This window comes from Leucoraja erinacea, chromosome 1, assembly GCF_028641065.1.
Source record: "Leucoraja erinacea ecotype New England chromosome 1, Leri_hhj_1, whole genome shotgun sequence".
Classification (NCBI taxonomy): Eukaryota; Metazoa; Chordata; class Chondrichthyes; order Rajiformes; family Rajidae; genus Leucoraja; species Leucoraja erinaceus.
The window spans coordinates 135,870,297-135,889,329 of NC_073377.1; the positions used below are offsets into that span (position 1 = coordinate 135,870,297).

General features: G+C 45.6%; 1 protein-coding gene across 3 annotated transcripts in view; it reads right to left on the minus strand.

Moving 5' to 3' along the window:
- bdh2 (3-hydroxybutyrate dehydrogenase, type 2) overlaps positions 1-16,741 on the minus strand; it is a 36,017-nt gene extending 19,276 nt beyond the window's left edge. Inside the window, exons 1-3 of one of the 3 annotated variants that reach the window (XM_055643902.1) lie at positions 16,550-16,741; positions 15,263-15,337; positions 14,600-14,678 (exon numbers count right to left, since the gene is read on the minus strand). In XM_055643902.1, coding sequence (XP_055499877.1) covers positions 14,600-14,678; positions 15,263-15,334 — 151 coding nt within the window. In that variant the 5' untranslated portion in view covers positions 15,335-15,337; positions 16,550-16,741. Of the gene's footprint in view, positions 1-14,599; positions 14,679-15,262; positions 15,338-16,406; positions 16,431-16,549 lie in introns of those variants that run through there. The other 2 variants (XM_055643890.1, XM_055643896.1) reach the window with 2 other exon arrangements.
- Between the last annotated feature and the right edge of the window lie 2,292 nt (positions 16,742-19,033).

Here is a 19,033-nt window from a genome sequence, read left to right on the forward strand (position 1 = left end):
GACATTTTGTTTTATAGGAAGGATGTAGAAGAGAAATGGAGGACATTTAAAGGGGAACTTTTAAGAGTACAGAATCTTTATGTTCCTGTTCGGTTGAAAGGAAACAGTAAAAATTGGAAAGAGCCTTGGTTTTCAAGGGAAATTGGCCATATTGTTCGGAAAAAGAGGGAGATCTACAATAATTATAGGCAGTATGAAGTAAATGAGGTGCTTGAGGAGTATAAGGAATGTAAAAAGAATCTTAAGAAAGAAATTAGAAAAGCTAAAAGAAGACATGAGGTTGCTTTGGCAAGTAAGCTGAAAGTAAATCCAAAGGGTTTCTACAGCTCTATTAATAGCAAAAGGATAACGAGGGATAAAATTGGTCCATTAGAGAGACAGAGTGGACAGCTATCTGCAGAGCCAAAAGAAATGGGGGAGATATTGAACAATTTATTTTCTTCGGTATTCACCAAGGAGAAGGATATTGAATTATGTGAGGTAAGGGAAACTAGTAGAGTAGCTATGGATACTATGAGTTTCAAAGTAAAAGAAGTACAGACACCTCTGAAAAATATAAAAGTGGATAAGTCTCCAGGTCCTGACAGGATATTCCGTAGGACATTGAGGGAAGTTAGTGTAGAAATAGCCGGGGCTATGACAGAAATATTTCAAATGTCATTAGAAACGGGAATAGTCCCCGAGGATTGGCGTACTGCGCATGTTGTTCCATTGTTTAAAGAGGGTTCTAAGAGTAAACCTAGCAATTATAGGCGTGTTAGTTTGACTTCAGTGGTGGGCAAATTAATGGAAAAGATACTTAGAGATAATCTGGATCTGGATAAACAGGGTCTGACAGTCAGCATGGATTTGTGTCTGGTTTGTGTCATGTTTGACTAATCTTCTTGAATTTTTTGAAGAGGTTACTAGGCAAATTGACGAGGGTAAAGCAGTGGATGTTGTCTATATGGACTTTAGTAAGGCCTTTGACAAGGTTCCTCATGGAAGGTTGGTTAAGAAGGTTCAACAGTTGGATATAAATGCAGGAATAGCAAGATGGATTCAACAGTGGCTGAATGGGAGAAGCCAGAGGGTAATGGTGGATGGTTGTTTGTTGGGTTGAAGGCAGGTGACTAGTGGGGTGCCTCAGGGATCTGTGTTGGGTCCACTGTTGTTTATCATGTACATCAATGATCTCGATGAAGGTGTGGTAAATTGGATTAGTAACTATGCAGATGATACCAAGTTGTGGATAATGAAGAGGATTTCCAAAGTCTACAGAGTGATTTAGGCCATTTGGAAGAATGAGCTGAAAGATGGCAGATGGAGTTTAATGCTGATAAATGTGAGGTGCTACACCTTGGCAGGACAAATCAAAATAGGACGTGCATGGTAAATGGTAGGGAATTGAAGAATACAGTTGAACAGAGGGATCTGGGAATAACCGTGCATAGTTCCTTGAAGGTGGAATCTCATATAGATAGCGTGGTAAAGAAAGCTTTTGGTATGCTAGCCTTTATAAGTCAGAGCATTGAGTATAGAAGCTGGGATGTAATGTTAAAATTGTACAAGACATTGGTGAGACCAAATCTGGAGTATGGTGTACAATTTTGGTCGCCCAATTATAGGAAGGATGTCAACAAAATAGAGAGAGTACAGAGGAGATTTACTAGAATGTTGCCTGAGTTTCAACAACTAAGTTACAGAGAAAGGTTGAATAAATTAGGTCTTTATTCTCTGGAGCGCAGAAGGTGAAGGAGGGACTTGATGGAGGTCTTTAAAATGATGAGAGAGATAGACAGAGTTGATGTGGATCAGCTTTTCCCTTTGAGAATAGGGAAGATTCAAACAAGAGGACATGACTTCAGAATTAAGGGACAGAAGTTTAGGGGTAACATGAGGGGGAACTTCTTTACTCAGAGAGTGGTAGCGGTGTGGAATGAGCTTCCAGTGGAAATGGTGGAGGCAGGTTCGTTGGTATCATTTAAAAATAAATTGGATAGGCATATGGATGAGAAGGGAATGGAGGGTTATGGTATGAGTGCAGGGAGGTGGGACTAAGGGTAAAAAGTTGTTCAGCACGGACTTGTAGGGCCGAGATGGCCTGTTTCCGTGCTGTAATTGTTATATGGTTGTTATATATGGTTATATACAGAATTCTTTACTGCAACTTCTTCAGACTGAAGAAGGGTCCCGACCCGAAACGTCACCCATTCCTGTAGAGATGCCGGATAGGCAAAGTAACTGTGTACAGACATATAAAACCATGTCTTTGCATTGTTTACCATATATATTAATGATTTGGAAGAGGGAATTAGGAGCAACACTAGCAAGTTTGCGGATGACACAAAGCTGGGTGGCAGTGTGAACTGTGAAGAGGATGTTAGGAGGTTGCAGGGTGACCTGGACAGGTTGAGTGAGTGGGCAGATGCGTGGCAGATGCAATATAATATAGATAATTGTGAGGTTATCCACTTTGGTGGCAAAAACAAGTAGGCAGATTATTATCTCAATGGGGTTAGGTTAGGTAAGGGGGAGGTACAGCAAGACCTGTGTGTCCTTGTACACCAGTCACTGAAAGTTGGCGTGCAGTTACAGCAGGCAGTGAAGAAAGCTAATGAAGCGTTGGCCTTCAAAACAAGAGGATTTCAGTATAGGAGTAAGGAGGTTCTTCTGCAGTTGTATAGGGCTCTGGTAAGACCACATCTGGAGTATTGTGTACAGTTTTGGACATCCACGAGTTGTGCAGTTGTGGATCCAAATCACGGCTGGAGCCCAGAGGCAGATCAGCTGGAGGCTATTTAAGACAAGGATGCGGTGAAAGAAGAAATCGAGGTCCTTCAGTCAGGGAGTGGTGAATTTTGTGAAATTCCTTTGCCACAGAGGGACTCAGCCCAGTGGATGGCAATCCTGATTGTGAATTTTTTATAAGATGGGTGGTTACTATCAGGCTGCATAGGAGTGCCTTGTAGGGGCTGACACATTGGAAAGGTCGGCTTGATCTAATGAGCCTGGCAGGGTGTACGAGTTGACGATAAAGGGACATTCGGGTGTTCCATGTCTCAGGGGAGCGATGCTGGTTCAGCGTTCTCGTGGGTGGTCCAGTCTGTTAACGAACTAACAGTGGTAGGTTGGTAGGGAGGGATGTGTGCGAGGATTTAATGGCAGGTTGTTAGTCGGTTCTTAGCAAGATGACACATAGGGGTGACTATTAGTCACCTGGGGCTGAAGAGGTGGTCAAAGTTGACTGAGGCCAGCGCGAATACAATGAGGGAAAATAAGGGTTGTCAGCAATGGCTGATCGGTGCGAAGGGGGGGTGAGTCCACACAGAGGTGCAGGGAGGCAGTTCATTCGCCCGCGAGGATAAAGTATTCCAAGGGGGAGCGCCATAGGGGCGACCATGGCGGACAAAAGGAGGTCAGGGCCTAGTGTAAAAATTAAAGCGTTCAAGTAGTACAACATAGCAAGCAGACGAGCTGGGCGGATAGCAAGATTGGGTAATGTTTAAAGAACAACAGAAGATAACGCAACAAAGATGATAGGGGGAGAAAAGATGGAGGTACAAAGAGGAGTACTAGCCAAAGAATATAATGCTAATATAGCCGAAAGCAATTCACAGGGTCCTTTAGCGTGCCTGTGGTGACGGTGTGAAGAGGAATAAATTATGGTGTGGCAGAAGACCAAAGTTGGGACACTGTGAAGGACCGAAAAAGGTGGACATTTATTATGGGGTAACAAGGTTCGGAAAGGATGTGCAGATGAGCTTTTGAACAGGGAATTTTGGATCTGTCTTCACTAAGGAGGACACAGACAATCTTCCTGATATAGTAGTGGTCAGAGGGTCTATGGTGGCGGAGGAACGGAAGGAAATACACATTTGGTAGGAAATGGTGGTGGATAGACTGATGGTTGACAGGACTGAAGGCTGATAAGATCCCAGGGGCTGATGGTCGCTGCATCCCAGGGTACTGTAAAGAACAGTGAAAGCTCTAGAAATCGTGGATGCATTGGTGATAATAATTTCCCATCATGTTATCCTTAATAGACTCAGGATCAGTTCCTGTGTTTGATTCTCTAAGGTAGCTAATGTTATAAAACACTTTTTAAGAAAGACGGGAGAGAGAAAGAGTAACAGGGATTATTATAGACCAGTTAGCCGACTGGTGGTAAGATTACTGGATGTCAGTAAATATAGTCACAAAGATGAGACTGGCTCTTCCGGATAGCCAACCCCACTGGATTGGATAGTACATTCAGCGGTATTACAAGATCTGTCCGGAGTTTTAGCACATGGATTTTACGAAAGGTGAAATCATGCCGCACCTGAGGAATAAATCTTCAGGGAATTTTTTGATAAGATTGTAACTGGGAAAATGGACAAGGGTTTAGAGCCATAGTGGATCAGTTCCGGGATTGTAGTGTACCTGGATGGATTTCAGACCCTACAAGCATTTGATAAGGTCTCTGATATAGGAGATTTACTTCCTCCGGAAGGTACAGTTCAATTATTCGGCAAAGCCACATGGTTGGGATGGCACAGGTATTGGGGCATAGAGTGCTGACGATAGCAGAAGTGGATTTTTGTGCATGACTGGGAAACACAAAGAGTACGGGGATTACACGAGCTTACTTTCTGAATGGCCAGGCATGTGACTAGGCCATTAGTGGGCACCCCCTGAAGGCACAAGGCTACGTTGGAGATGGGAGTGCTGACACGCTTCCCAGTTACTTACATATATGACATCAATGGATTTGGATGAAGGGATTTGAGTTCAAAGAACATTAGCAAAATTAGGTTATCCACTTTGGTAGCAAAAACAGGAAGGAAGATTACTATCTAAATGGCATCAAGTTGGGAAAGTACAACGGGATCTGGGGGTCCTTGTTCATCAGTCTATGTGAGTAAGCATGCAGGTACAGCAGGCAATGAAGAAAGCGAATGGCATGTTGACCTTTATAACACGAGGAATCGAATATAGGAGCAAAGAGGTCCTTCTGCAGTTGTACAGAGCCCTAGTGAGACCACACCTGGAGTATTGTGTGCAGTTTTGATCCCCTAATTTGAGGAAGGACATTCTTGCTATTGAGGGAGTGCAGCGTAGGTTTACAAGGTTAATTCCCAGGATGGCGGGACTGTCATATGCTGAGAGAATGGAGCAGCTGGGCTTGTACACTCAGGAGTTTAGAAGGATGAGAGGGAATCTCATTGAAACATATAAGATTGTTAAGGGTTTGGACACGCTAGAGGCAGGAAACTTGTTCCCGATGTTGAGGGAGTCCAGAACCAGGGGTCACAGTTTAAGAATAAGGAGTAAGCAATTTAGAACGGATATGAGGAAACACTTTTTCTCACAGAGAGTGGTGAGTCTGTGGAATTATCAGCGGGTAGTGGATATGGGGAGAAGGCAGGAACGGGGTACTGATTGGGGATGATCAGCCATGATCATATTGAATGGCTGTGCTGGCTCGAAGGGCTGAATGGCCTACTCCTGCACCTATTGTCCAGTGGAATCAAGGGATATGGGGAGAAAGCAGGCACGGGTTATTGATTGGGGCGATCAGCCATGATCACAATGAATGGCAGTGCTGGCTCGAAGGGCCAAATGGCCTCATCCTGTACCTATTTTCTATGTTTCTATGTTTAATAACCTTCTCAGCTGACCAGACGATTCGCTGCAGCCTCCAGATGTCGTGTTTGGTGGCTGAGCTAAACCAGACCATGATGGAGAAGGTGATGACAGACTCTACTATGGCAGTATAAAACTGGACTGTGGTGCGTGGGTCTCAAAAGGAAGCACGAAGTCCAGTGTTTTGAGAGGCACCTTTAATTATGTTCCTCCCGGTTGTAGGGAAGACCAAACAAGAGAAAGATGGCACCCAAACCCCTGCCTTTAAACCCTCTGGCCAAGGGCCGCCTCCGGATTGAACCACTCCCGTGCCGAGGGGTTCGACAGTATGATGGCACGACCCTTGGGAGCCGCCACAGGACCACCATTGCCTGTGGCAGATTGTGTTTCCTCAGCTGCCGCAGGAAGTACATCCTCTGTCGGGCCTTTTTGACTGTGGAGATGGTGGCCTCCCATTTAAGGTCCTTGGTGATGATGGTTCCAAAAAACTCAAATGACTTCACAGATGTGACTGTTGTGTTGCTGATGGTGAGTGGGGGGGGAGCTCTCCTAAAGTCTACAATCAATTCCACTGTCTTAAGAGCATTGAGCTCCACGTTTAATAGACAATTGAACATACATGAGAGGTCCTTCTGCAGTTGTACAGGGCCCTGGTGAGACCGCATCTGGAATATTGCATGCAGTTTGGTCTCCTAATTTGAGGAAGGACATCCTTGCTATTGAGGCAGTGCAGCGTAGGTTCACGAGGTTAATCTCCGGGATGGTGGGACTGTCATATGAGGAAAGATTGGAAAGACTGGGCTTGTATTCACCGGAATTTAGAAGGATGATAAAAACGTATAAAATTATAAAAGGACTGGACAAGCTAGATGCAGGAAAAAATTTCCCAATGTTGGGGGCATCCTGGACTCGCTAACGGCAGGTAAGCACAGGAAGACTTGTGAAGATTTTTCAACATGATGAAAAATGTCCACGAGAGCCCCGAGTACCGACGAGTGGCTATTACCGTAAATCTCCGAGTTCGAATCAGGGCAAACTCGGGAGAACTCTTGGAATGAACTCGTACTGTGGAACAGGGGTTTTAGAGTCTTCAGAACAGACTGTATGATGCCAAAGGACAGAAAAAAATACTAATCAAGCTGATGTTGGTATCAAATTCTTAACAGCATGTAATAAGTTCCTGCAACCGAACAACAGTGCTGAGGCTCATCTAGAGATTAAAAATGTCAAAGAAAGATGCTTGTCTATGCTAGAAGAAGCTCTCTGTCACGTTACACGTAAACTTCCGTTGGCAAGAGATGCATTTGAGCAACACAACTGAAGAACAATACAGCCAAATACCTTTTGTCGATTGGAAAGAAGAAGCTCCATTTAAGAAAAGTCCCTACAGACACTGAACAGTTTTGGATCACTGTACTTCAGCATCAGGTATTTAAAGAGCTTGCCACCTTTGCCTTTCCTTGCCTAATAACCCCTGTCAGCAATGCTGTAGTTGAGAAGATATTTCCTCTTGTATCCGCCGTTAAAACGAAGGCAAGAAATCTTAATGCAGCTGAATCGTCTTGATGCTATTGTGAGAATCATGGCAGAACTATTGCTTTCAAGCAAATTTTTCAAATGCTTCACTGCATCTCCAGAAATGCTGAAAAACTTCACATGGAACAAGGTTTATGCGGTACGTTCCAATCATTCCAGTGCGGAGGGTTGTAATGACCTGGATCTGGAGCTTTTCATGTGATGCGAGTATGAAAATATTATTAAATTTTGTTTGGCATTTTTCTGGACTTTTTCTAGTATTGTTTGTATAAATTTCAATCTGGCAACCCTGCAGAAGGCAACCCTGCAGAAGGCAACCCTGCAGAAGGCAACCCGGTAGAAGGCAGTGGAGGCCAATTCACTGGAGGAATTTAAAATAAAGTTAGATAGAGCTCTTGCGGCTAGCGGAATCAAGGGGTATGGGGAGAAGGCAGGCATGGATTACTGATTGTGGATGATCAGCCATGATCACAATGAATGGCAGTGCTGGCTCGAAGAGCCAAATGGCCTCCTCCTGCACGTGTTTTTTATGTTTCTATCGACAGGAAAGGGATGGAGTGACATGGGCCAAACGTGGGCAAATGGGATTAGCTTAGTTACAAAACCTGGCCAGCATGAATCAGTGGGCCAAAGGGCCTGTTTCCACACTGCAAGCAGTTGCTTTTCCTGTCCTGCTCTGTGTCACTGAAAGCTGACCAGTGCAGGGCACCAATAATTGATACATCCAATGCCATCATGCATCAGATACCAATCAGCAAACCTTTCATAATGGATAATGGATGCAAGTTGATGTTACTAAACTCATCCAGCGCACGGCCTTCTCAGCAAAGAGAAGGAGTGTAGGGCAAAGTGGACTCAGAGCAAGGCTGGAGAGAAAGGAAGTGAGAAGGAGAGACAAAGTTTGAATGTGTGTGTGAGAGTGTGCACGCGTCTATGTGTGCGCACGTGTCTATCCATACGTGTGTATGTGTGCATCTGTGCGTGTGTGTGTCCTCGCTCGCCTGCGCGTACATGTTTTCGCGAGCACGTATGTGAGTGCTGAAGCCAGTGTACAAAGGATAATCTGCATTCTTTGTTCAGCACCCTTCCTCCACCAAACTACCATTCCCCACACAAGACAACACCGCCCTCTACTGGGCACACCTGCAGATGCTGGTTTACTAAAAAAGAGTGTTGGAGTAACTCAGCGGGTCAGGCAACATCTCTGGAGAACATGGACACACAGAGTGTTGGAGTAACTCGGTGGCTCAGGCAGCATCAAGTCAAGAGAGTTTATCATCTCTGGAGAACATGGACACAGAGTGTTGGAGTAACTCAGCGGGTCAGGCAGCAACTCTGGAGAACATGGATAGGTAATGATTCAGGTCAGGACCCTTTTTTTATAGGGAGGGGGAAATAAACTGGAAGAGAGGAGGGGCAGGTCAAAGTCTGAAAAGTCTGGATTCCGCCATTTCAGTAAATCCCGACCGACTTCAGTTATGCCTCTCGCAGTGTAATGAGCGTGGCGGGGAAACAGTTTGTGTGTTTTTAAATGTTTTTTTTTTTAATTTTCTTTTTAAACGGCACATACCTAGTACAGGGAGGAACTGCAGATGCTGGTTTAAATCGAAGACAACACAAAAGGCTGGAGTAAATCAGCGGATCAGGCAGCATCTCTGGAGAGGAATAGGTGATATTTCGGGTCGACTTTTTTGATAGCTGCCATGACCAGTTTGATATCATCTTATGAAGAAAAGGGGATAGACTTGGTTTATACTCTCTAGAATTTAGAAGATTGAGAGGGGATCTTATAGAAACTTACAAAATTCTTAAGGGGTTGGACAGGCTAGATGCAGGAAGATTGTTCCCGATGTTAGAAAAGTCCAGGACAAGGGGTCACAGCTTAAGGATAAAGGGGAAATCCTTTAAAACCGAGCGAGAAGAACTTTTTTCACGCAGAGAGTGGTGAATCTCTGGAACTCTCTGCCACAGAGGGTAGTTGAGGCCAGTTCATTGGCTATATTTAAGAGGGAGTTAGATGTGGCCCTTGTGGCTAAGGGGATCAGGGGGTATGGAGAGAAGGCAGGTAGGGATATTGAGTTGGGATCAGCCATGATCATATTGAATGGCGGTGCAGGCTCGAAGGGCCGAATGGCCTACTCCTGCACCTAATTTCTATGTTTCTATGTTTCTATCCTTCGCCCTGCTCCTGGTCTCGGCCTGCATAGATCTGCCGGAGTGTGTGTGCGTGTGCGTGTGCGTGTGTGTTTTTGGCGGAGTCTGAGGGGAGAAGCGCCGGCACCAAGAGCGAGCGAACGCGCGGACAGACGGACGAAAGCAACGATCATAGAGCGGAATAGGTGACATTTCGGGTTGAGACCCTTCTTCAGAATGACAGTCAAGGGAAAGGGAAATGGGAGATATAGGCATATCTTCCATTCATTTGTCCTTAGTGCCGTCTATATCTCTTGTTCCTCTTTCCCCTGACTCAGTCTGAAGAAGTGTCACCTATTCCGCTCTATGACCGGAGCCCCAGCGTGACCAAGCACGTCCTGTCGGTGGTGGCTGCCCAAAGATAGTGCAGACGCCAGTAGCTACAACGTGAGCCGCATCAACCGGACGGTGCAGTGGGAGAAGAAGGGCTCGCTGGTGCACCTTGTGAGACAGGAGTGGGGTCGGCAGCCGGGGCTCTGAACAGCCAGAGAGCCGTTCAAACCACAGGTGGCAACAGCAGGTTCGTCTGCTATATCTGAAAAATCCATTATAAAGGGGTGCGTCAAAACGATGGTTTACGGTACATTATAAATAACGTGGTCCCAGCATAGATCCATGCAGAACTTCACTGGTCTCAGACTCCCCCCTCCCGACTTCCATCATAACCCTCTGTCTTCTAATCAGAATCCGAAGACCAAGACCATCCGAAGACCATTTTGGTAGTGGGAATAGAGGCGTAGATGATTTTCTAATAGAGGAGGGAATCCAGAAATCGGTGCAAAGGGACTTGGGAGTGCTGGTGCAGGATTCCCCAAAAGTTAATTTGCATGTCGAATCGGTAGTAAGGAATGCAAACACAATGCTAGCCTTTATTGCTAGAGGACTAGAATACAAAAACAGGGATGTAATGCTGAGTCTCTATAAGGTGCCGGTCAGGCTGCATTTGGAGTACTGTGAGCAATTTTGGGCACCATACCTGAGAAATCATGTGATGATTCTGGAGAGGTTCCAGAGGTTGTTTACAAGAATTAACCCAGGAATGAGTAGGTTAACATATGATGAGCATTTGACGGCACTGGGCCTGGACTCGCTGAAGTTTAGAAGGATGAGGGAGGGGATCTCATTGAAACATACTGAATAGTGAAAGGCTTAGATAGAGTGGATGTGGAGAGGATGCTTCTACTAGTGGGAGAGTCTAGGACTAGAGGTCACAGCCTCAGAACAAAAGGATGTACCTTTAGAAAGAAGTTGAGGAAGAATTTTTTAGTCAGAGGGTGGTGAATCTGTGGAATTCTTTGCCACAGACGGCTGTATATATGTATATTTTTAAGACAGAGATACTGTAGATAAATTCCTGATTAGTACAGATGTCAAGGGTTATGGGGAGAATGGGGTTAGGACGGAGAGATAGATCAGCTATGATTGAATGGCAGAATAGACTTGATGGGCCGAATGGTCTAATTCTGCTCCTATCATATATGACCAGGTCACCATGGATCCAATCCATCTTAATCTTCAGGATCATCAGCACTGAGGGACTTCATAGGTGAATGCCTTCACAACATCCATGTAGCATCCACCACCCTACCAAAGGTCACCTTCGTCACCTCCTCAACAATGTTGATCTGGTTAGTAAGACACAGCCCGCCTTGTGCAACACCAGGCTGACTGGGTCTACTTAACCCATTCCAAATGGGAGTAAATCTTATCCTAAAAAATCCTCTCCAATAGCTTCTGTACCATTGACACGAGGTTCTCCAACGTATAATTTCCTGGATTATCTCAACTTCCCTTCTTCGTTTAGCTTAGTTTATTGTCACGTATACTGGAATACAGTGAAAAGCTTTCTTGTTGCGTGCTGTCCAGTCAACAAAAAAACTACACATAATTACAATCAAGCCGCCCATGTGTACAGATACAGGATAAAGGGAAACATGCTTAATGCAAGAAAAAGTCCAGAAAAGTTGGATTAAAGATAGTCCGAGGGTCTCCAAAGAGGCAGGTAGACAGAAATGCTGGAGAAACTCAGCGGGTGCAGCAGCATCTATGGAGCGAAGAAAATAGGCAACGTTTCAGGCCAAAACCCTTCTTCAGACTGATGGGGGGGGATAGATCAGGACAAATCTCTAGTTGGTGATAGGATGGTTCAGCTGCCTGATAACAGCTGGGATGAAAATGTCCCTGAATCTGGAGGTGTGCGTTTTCACACTTCTGTACCTCTTGCCTGCTGGGAGAGGGGAGAAGAGGGAGTGTCCGGAGTGGGACATGTCCTTGATTATGCTGCTGGCCTTGCCGAGGCAGCGTGAGGTATAAATGGAGTCAATGGAAGGGAGGTAGGTTTGCATGATGGTCCTAAATTGCATCCTAAATTCTCTGCACTTTCTTGCAGTCTTGGATGGAGCGGTTCCCAAACTATGCTGTGATGCATCCTGATAAAATGCTTTGTACATCTGTACAAGTTGGTGAGAGTGTAGGGGACATGCTGATCTTCCTAAGCCTTCTTAGGAAGTAGAGGCGTTGGTGTGTTTTCTTGGCCATTTCTCTGGTATGGCTAGTCCAGGATAAGTTTACTCATAAGAACGTGAAGTTTTCAACCATCTCTACGTTGGCACCGTCGATGTATACTGGGGTGTGTGTACCACTTCACTTCCTGAAGTTCATCATTGTCTCCTTTGCCTTGCTGACATTGAGAGAAATGTTGTTGTCGTGCCACCAGGTTCTCAGTCTCCTTCCTGTACTCCGTCTCATCATTATTTGATATCCATGCCCGCTATGGTGGTGTCGTCTGCAAATTTGTAAATTGAATGTGATTTTTACTAGGCTGCACAGTCGTGGGTGTACAAGGGGTAATGAAGGGGGCTGAGAACACATCCTTGCGGAGTACCAGTGTTGAGGATTATCGTAGAGGATGATTTGTCCCCAATCCTCACTGATTGGGGCCTGTTGGTCAGGAAGCCGAGGATCCAGTTACAGAGATGAGTGTGGACTCCATGAATTTGGAAATGAGCTTGGATGGGTTCATGGTATTGAAAGCAGCTCTGTCGTCTAAGAATAGGCATCTCTGTTATCCAGGTGATAAGAAACAAAGGAACAAAGTACAAGGTCTGGCTATCAATTCTGAAGAGATATGGTTGTATGAATGCAAGAAGCTAGACTAAAGAAGCCGAGTGAAGATGGAGTGGATGCACAGGAAGGAAGGGAAAGATTCCAGAGGATAACGAAAACATGGATATTTTAAAAACTGGTGTTTTTCTTAACTCGACCCCAATAGTAAGCACAAAGGAGCAGTAAAATTCAAATAAGGTGCTGGAGCGTGGTGGCTCTGCTTGTTCTTAGACAATAGGTGCAGGAGTAGGCCATTCGACCCTTCGGCCATTCAATGTGATAATGGCTGATCATCCCCAATCAGTACCCTGTTCCTGCCTTCTTCCCCTGACTCCACTATTTTTAAGAGCCCTATCTAGCTCTCTCTTGAAAGCAACCAGAGAATTCCACAGACTCACCACTCCTGTGAGAAAAAGTGTTTCATCGTATCCATTCTAAATGGTTTACTCCTTATTCTTAAACTGTGGCCCCTAGTTCTGGACTCACCCAACAATCTTAACACCCTTAACAATGTTATATGTTTCATTGAGATCCCCTCTCAACCTTCTAAACCAGAGTGTACAAGCCCAGTCGCTCCATTCTCTCAGCATATGACAGCCCCGCCATCCCGGGAATTAACCTTTTAAACCTACGCTGCACTCCCTCAAATTAGGGGACTGAAACTGCACACAATACTCCAGGTGTGGTCTCACTAGGGCTCTGTACAACTGCAGAAGGACCTCTTTGCTCCTCTATTTGATTCCTCTTGTTATAAAGGCCAACATGCCATTTGCTTTCTTCACTGCCTGCTGTACCTGCATGCTTACTTTCATAAACTGAAGTACAAGGACCCCCAGATCCCGTTGAACTTCCCCTTTTTCCAACTTGACGCCATTTAGATGGAAATTTGCCTTCCTGTTTTTGCTTCCCAGAGAAGGATCGAAAAATGATATCCCGAGCAAAACCAGGTCTCCAATTTCAAGTAATTCCCTCCTCTCCCTGCACAGAATCATAATATGAGAATGCAGAGATGTTTCAACTGCATTTATGAAAAGTTCAGTTTAAGAATGGAGCAATGTGGTTATTAATTGTCTGACATCATAAAAATATTAGGAATAGGATCAGAGGTGCACTAAAGATAGACAGAAAATGCTGGAGCAACTCAGCGGGTCAGACAGCATCACCGGAGAGAAGGAATAGGTGACGATTCAGGTCAAGACCCTTCTTCAAGCCTTATGTGCTTGTTTCACCATTATCAAGATCATGACTGATCTTTTACATACACCACAATGATGCAACAGCCAAGAAGCCCCAGTAACGGCTCTACTTCCTGAGGAGACTGAGGACATTCGGCAATGACAAACTTCTCCAGATGCACCATACTGTTCGGTTGTATAACAGCTGGGTTTTGGAACAGCTCTGTCCAAAAATGAAAGAAATTGCAGAGAGTTGTGGATGTTTCTCAGTCCATTACACAGACCAGACTCCCCACCATTAACTCCATCTACACTTCACGCTGCCTCGGGAAAGCAGCAAACATATTCAAAGGCTTGTCCCTGTCCCACCCCGGTCATTCTTTCTTCTCCCTGCTCCCGTCCGGCAGAAAGCGCGCACCACCAGAGTCAGGAACAGGTTCTTCCGCTCTGTGATCAAGCTTCTGAACAGTCCTTCCATAAGCTAGGGTACTGTCTCAATTACCTTGGACATTGGACTTTGTCTCTGGAACTCAGGCACTACGAGGCTAAGAACTATATTCTGCACTCAGTATCTCCCCCTTTGTTCTATCTATTGAACATGAGTTTGACGACTATATTCATGAATATTATCTGGTCTGTTTGGATAGCATCCAAACACAGTTTTTCACTGTACCTTGGTACATATAACAATAATAATAAATTTAAACCTAACCACCATTTACCTGATCTATCCCAATATTGCTCAAATTCCTTCAATGTTCAGAAATCAATAAATCTGAGTTTTGAACAAAGTCAATGATCAATACTCCACAGACCTCCCAAGTAGAGAATTCCAAATATTCACCACCTCTGGGTGCAGACATTTCTCCCCACATCACATCCACTTAGCTAGTCTGTTTATCTTGTTGAGTGAACAGAGTTATTCCATGAGTTTTCACTACAGATTGTGTGGGAACACAGAAAAGAACAAACAGATTGTTCACCTGAGTACTGCTGCAACTCCTTTAGTTTCTCTTCATTGATGTCTGTAGCAATTACTGTCGCACCTTCTTTGCAAAATGCCTCAAAGTTAAAAAGAAAAATCACAATTAATAGGAAAGGTAACTTGATTTTTTTAAATAAATGATGATTACATTCTATCCAACAATGTTCAAACTTCAAAAGCTATTTTAAATTTGTATGCAAAGATATTCAATAGCAGCTTCATAGTTGAGTTGGTGTTTAATGCAACATCATGTGTTATTTAAGAAAAGGCTGACCTCAATCTCAGTGATGTGAACTGCCAGTTGAACAAGAGAAGTTCTAACAAAGAGTGAAACAGAGGAAGGCACAGTGGTGCAGTGGTAGAGTTGCTGCCTTACATCAGCAGAGATACAGGTTTGAGCCTGACTACATACAGGTGGTGTCTGTACAGAGTTTACAGGTTCTTCCTGTAGCCATGTAGATTTTCTCCGGGCGCTCCAGTTTCCTCCCATATTTCAAAGACCTGCTGGTTTGTAGGTTAATTGGTCTCTATAAATTCCCCATAGAGTGTACTGTAGGACATAGAACTAGCGTATGTATGATTGTTGGTCAGCGCGGACTTGGTGGGCCGAAGAAGCCCGTTTCTACACCGTATATATAATACTAAAGCTAAGAGGACTTACGATTGCACACGCCCGTCCAATGCCCTGTGCAGCAGCCGAGAGGACAATCACCTTCCCATCCAGCCGGCCCATCCTCTGAGGGGAGAGAGTAATTACACACAGAGAATATCTTCCTTGCCCCATTACAGGGAAGATTTGGAGGCTTTGGAAAGGTGCTGAAGAGGTTTACCAGACTGATGCCTGGATTGGCGGGTATTAGTTACAGGGAGAGGCTGTATAAACTTGGATTATTTTCTCTGGGACACCATAAGTTGCAGGGAGAACTGATAAAAGTACACACTTAAAATTATGAGGGGCATAGCACTTCCCCCCCTCCCCCCGGGTGAAAATGTCAAAGGCCAGAGGGCATAGCTTTAATGTGAGAGGGGGAAAGTTTAAAGGAGATGTGCGGGGCAAGTTTTCTTTTGCACAGAGGGTCACAAGTGCCTGGCACACGTTGCTGGAGGTGGATGGAGGCAGATACAATAGTAACATTTAAGAGGCTCTTAGATAGACAGATAGATATGCTGGGAATGGAAGGATATGACCACGTGCAGTCAGTTGCGATGAGTTTATCTTGGCCTCGTGTTCAGAATAGACATTGTGAGCCGAAGGGCTGGTTCCTGTGTTGCACTGTTCTGTAGTCCAAGTGGAACTGGTGCAGTTTTAAATTCTAAATTGAGAGTGGACAACTGGACATTGAAACACAGACGTAGAGGTAAACAGCACGGAAACAGGCCCTTCAGCCCAAGAGGCCCTTCATGCCAACCAATGAGCTCCATCTAAGCTAGTCCCATTTGCTCGCCTACTCCTCCTCTACTGTCACCTCCTCCTCCTCCTCCTCCTCCTCCTCCATCACCCCACCCTCTCCTACATCACCCCACCCTCTCCTACATCACCCCACCCACTCCTACATCATCCCCACCCACTCCTACATCACCCCCCCCTCCTACATCCTACTCACCCCACCCACTACATCACCCCACCCACTCCCACCTCACCCCCACATCACATCACACCCCCACCCGTTACATCACCCCCACCCACTCCTACATCACCCCCACCCACTCCTACACATCATCCCCACCCTACATCACCCCACCCGCCCCTACATCACCCCACCCACTCCCATCGCCCCTACATACATCACCCCACCCTCTCCTACATCACCCTCCACCGCTACCAAGTCCCGCACGGAGCGGAGCCAGTTAGGGTGCAGGGCAGCCGTCAGTGCCCCCCCCCCCGCTTGTCACGATTTTCTTTGCACAGGGCAACATGCAGTAAGTGCACGGAAGCCCAGCTCCTCACCACACACTCCGGCGCTGCCTGCAATGACAAGCGCTGCTCAGCTGGAATTTGTCCCGGGATTATGGAGACGCTGCGCAGCGCCTTACGTTGTATCCGCCCGCTCACAGCGTCGGCCCGGCCCACCTTCCCCCCGCCCTCCCCTGGACACCCAGAGGCCTTGTAGTCGGGCCGGAGAGGATATATTTACACTTCTACTTTAACAGCAACTGATAAAAGGCTACTGGTGTAGGTAGGACTGTACAGACACTATAGGGTGTAGGTAGGACTGTGCGGACACTAAAGCCTCTCCCCTGTGCTGCATCTCGCACACATTCCTTCCCCCTACCCTTCCACTTTCCATCCTCTAGCTTCACAATTTGCACCTCTTCAATCCTTTTGTCTCACACATTCTGTTTCATCTCTAGCCTTTGTCCAACCATCTGCCTGTCAAAAAAAAACCCTCACCTGTATCCACCTATCACTTTCCAGGCTTTGGCCCGCCCCTCCTCTCTTCCAGTTTATTACCCCCTCAATATAAAAAAGGGTCCTGACCTGAATCTTCACCTATCCATGTTCCCCAGAGATGTTGCCTGACCTGCTGAGTTACTCCAGCACTCTGTGTCCATGTTCTCCAGAGATGCTGCTATCTTGCTATATTTAAGAGGGAGTTAGATGTGGCCCTTGTGGCTAAAGGGATCAGGGGGTATGGAGAGCGGGCAGGTACAGGATACTGAGTTGGATGATCAGCCATGATCATATTGAATGGCGGTGCAGGCTCGAAGGGCCGAATGGCCTACTCCTGCACCTGTTTTCTATGACCCGCTGAGTTACTCCAGCGCTCTGTGTCCATGTTCTCCATAGATGCTGCCTGACCCGCAAGTTAGTCCAGCACTCTGTGTCCATGTTCTATGTGCAGGCAGATATTTTTATCTACCTGCACATAATCTATATCACTCCATTCCCTGCATATCCGTGCCTCTATCTAAAAGTCACATTCATCCAGGCACACATCACCAGGCACACAAACGTTCCCCCACATCTCTTTAAAACGTTGCTCCTCTCAACATAAAGCTATGCCTATATAAACAAATGGTAAAGGTTCTGGCTCCACCCTATCTTTGCCTCTCATAATTTTGTATACTTCTATCAGGTCTCTCCATAACTTCCAGAGTTTCAGAGAAAACAATCCGTCCAACCTCTCCCTGGAGCTAATCCTCTCTAATCCAAGCAACATTCCGGCAAACAACCTCTGCATCCTCTCCAAAGCCTCCACGTCCTTCCCATGATGGAATGAACAGAACTGCACGCAATACTTCAAGTGCGGCCTGACCTAAGCCCAACAAACCTATCTCATGACTTTCTGACTCTTATACTTAATGTCTCAACCTATAAAAGCAAGCATACAATATGCCTTATTTTCCACTATCTATTTGTGTTGCCACTTTCAGGGAGTTATGTATGTAGACCCCAAGATCCCTCTGTACATCAATGCTGTTAAGGGTCTTGCCATTAGTTGTATGTTTTCCATTTACATTCAACCTCCCAAAGTGCAACACCTCACACTTGCTCGGATTCAACTCCATCTTCCATTTTGCTTGGGTTTTGGTAGTGATGTTGTTATAGGTTAGTTTAGAGATACAGGGCGGAAACAAGCCCTTCATCCCAGTGAGTCTGCGCCGACCAGCGATCACCCTGGACACTAACACACACTACACACTAGGGACAATTTACAACTTTTACAAAAGCCAATTAACCTACAAACCTCTTTTGGAGTGTGGGAGGAAACCAGAGCACCCAAGGAAAACCCACGCGGTCACAGGGTGATTGTGCACACTTCACACAGGCAGCACCCATAGTGAGGATCAAACCCGGCTCTCCAGCACTGTAAGGCAGCAACTCTACTGCTGCGCCACCATGCTGCCCTTGATAAACGATCTGATCAAGTGAAAAAATAACTTCTAAACATGCATTTATTAGGATGAATAAATTATGGACAGTCCATAAATTATTTCCATGGTTACATGAACTGGAAAGGCTTACAAAGGTGGACCTATCAGTGCAAGACACAGAGTAACAGTGGGTCAGGTGTGATCTGATCATGGATAGATGGCGTGCAGAAAGGAACTGCAGATGCTGGTATATACTGATGATAGACACAAAGTGCTGGAGTGACTCAGCAGGTCAGGCAGCATCTCTGGAGAAAAAGGATGGGTGATGTTTCAGGTCGGAACCTCCTTCTGCAGTGATGCTGCCTAATCTGCTGAGTTACTCCGGCTCTTTATGTCTATCTTTGGTGCAGTTTCTTTCTACACATGGATAGATGACGTTTAGGGTCAGGACACTTCTTCAGACCAAAAAGTCACTTAAGGGTCTGAAGAAGGCTACCGACCCATGCTCTCCTGAAATGTTACCTGATCCGCTGAGTTACTCCAGCACTCTGTATCCTCTTTTGTAAACCAGCATCTGCAGTTCCTTGTGTCTACCGATCAGCACTGTGATCTTAGT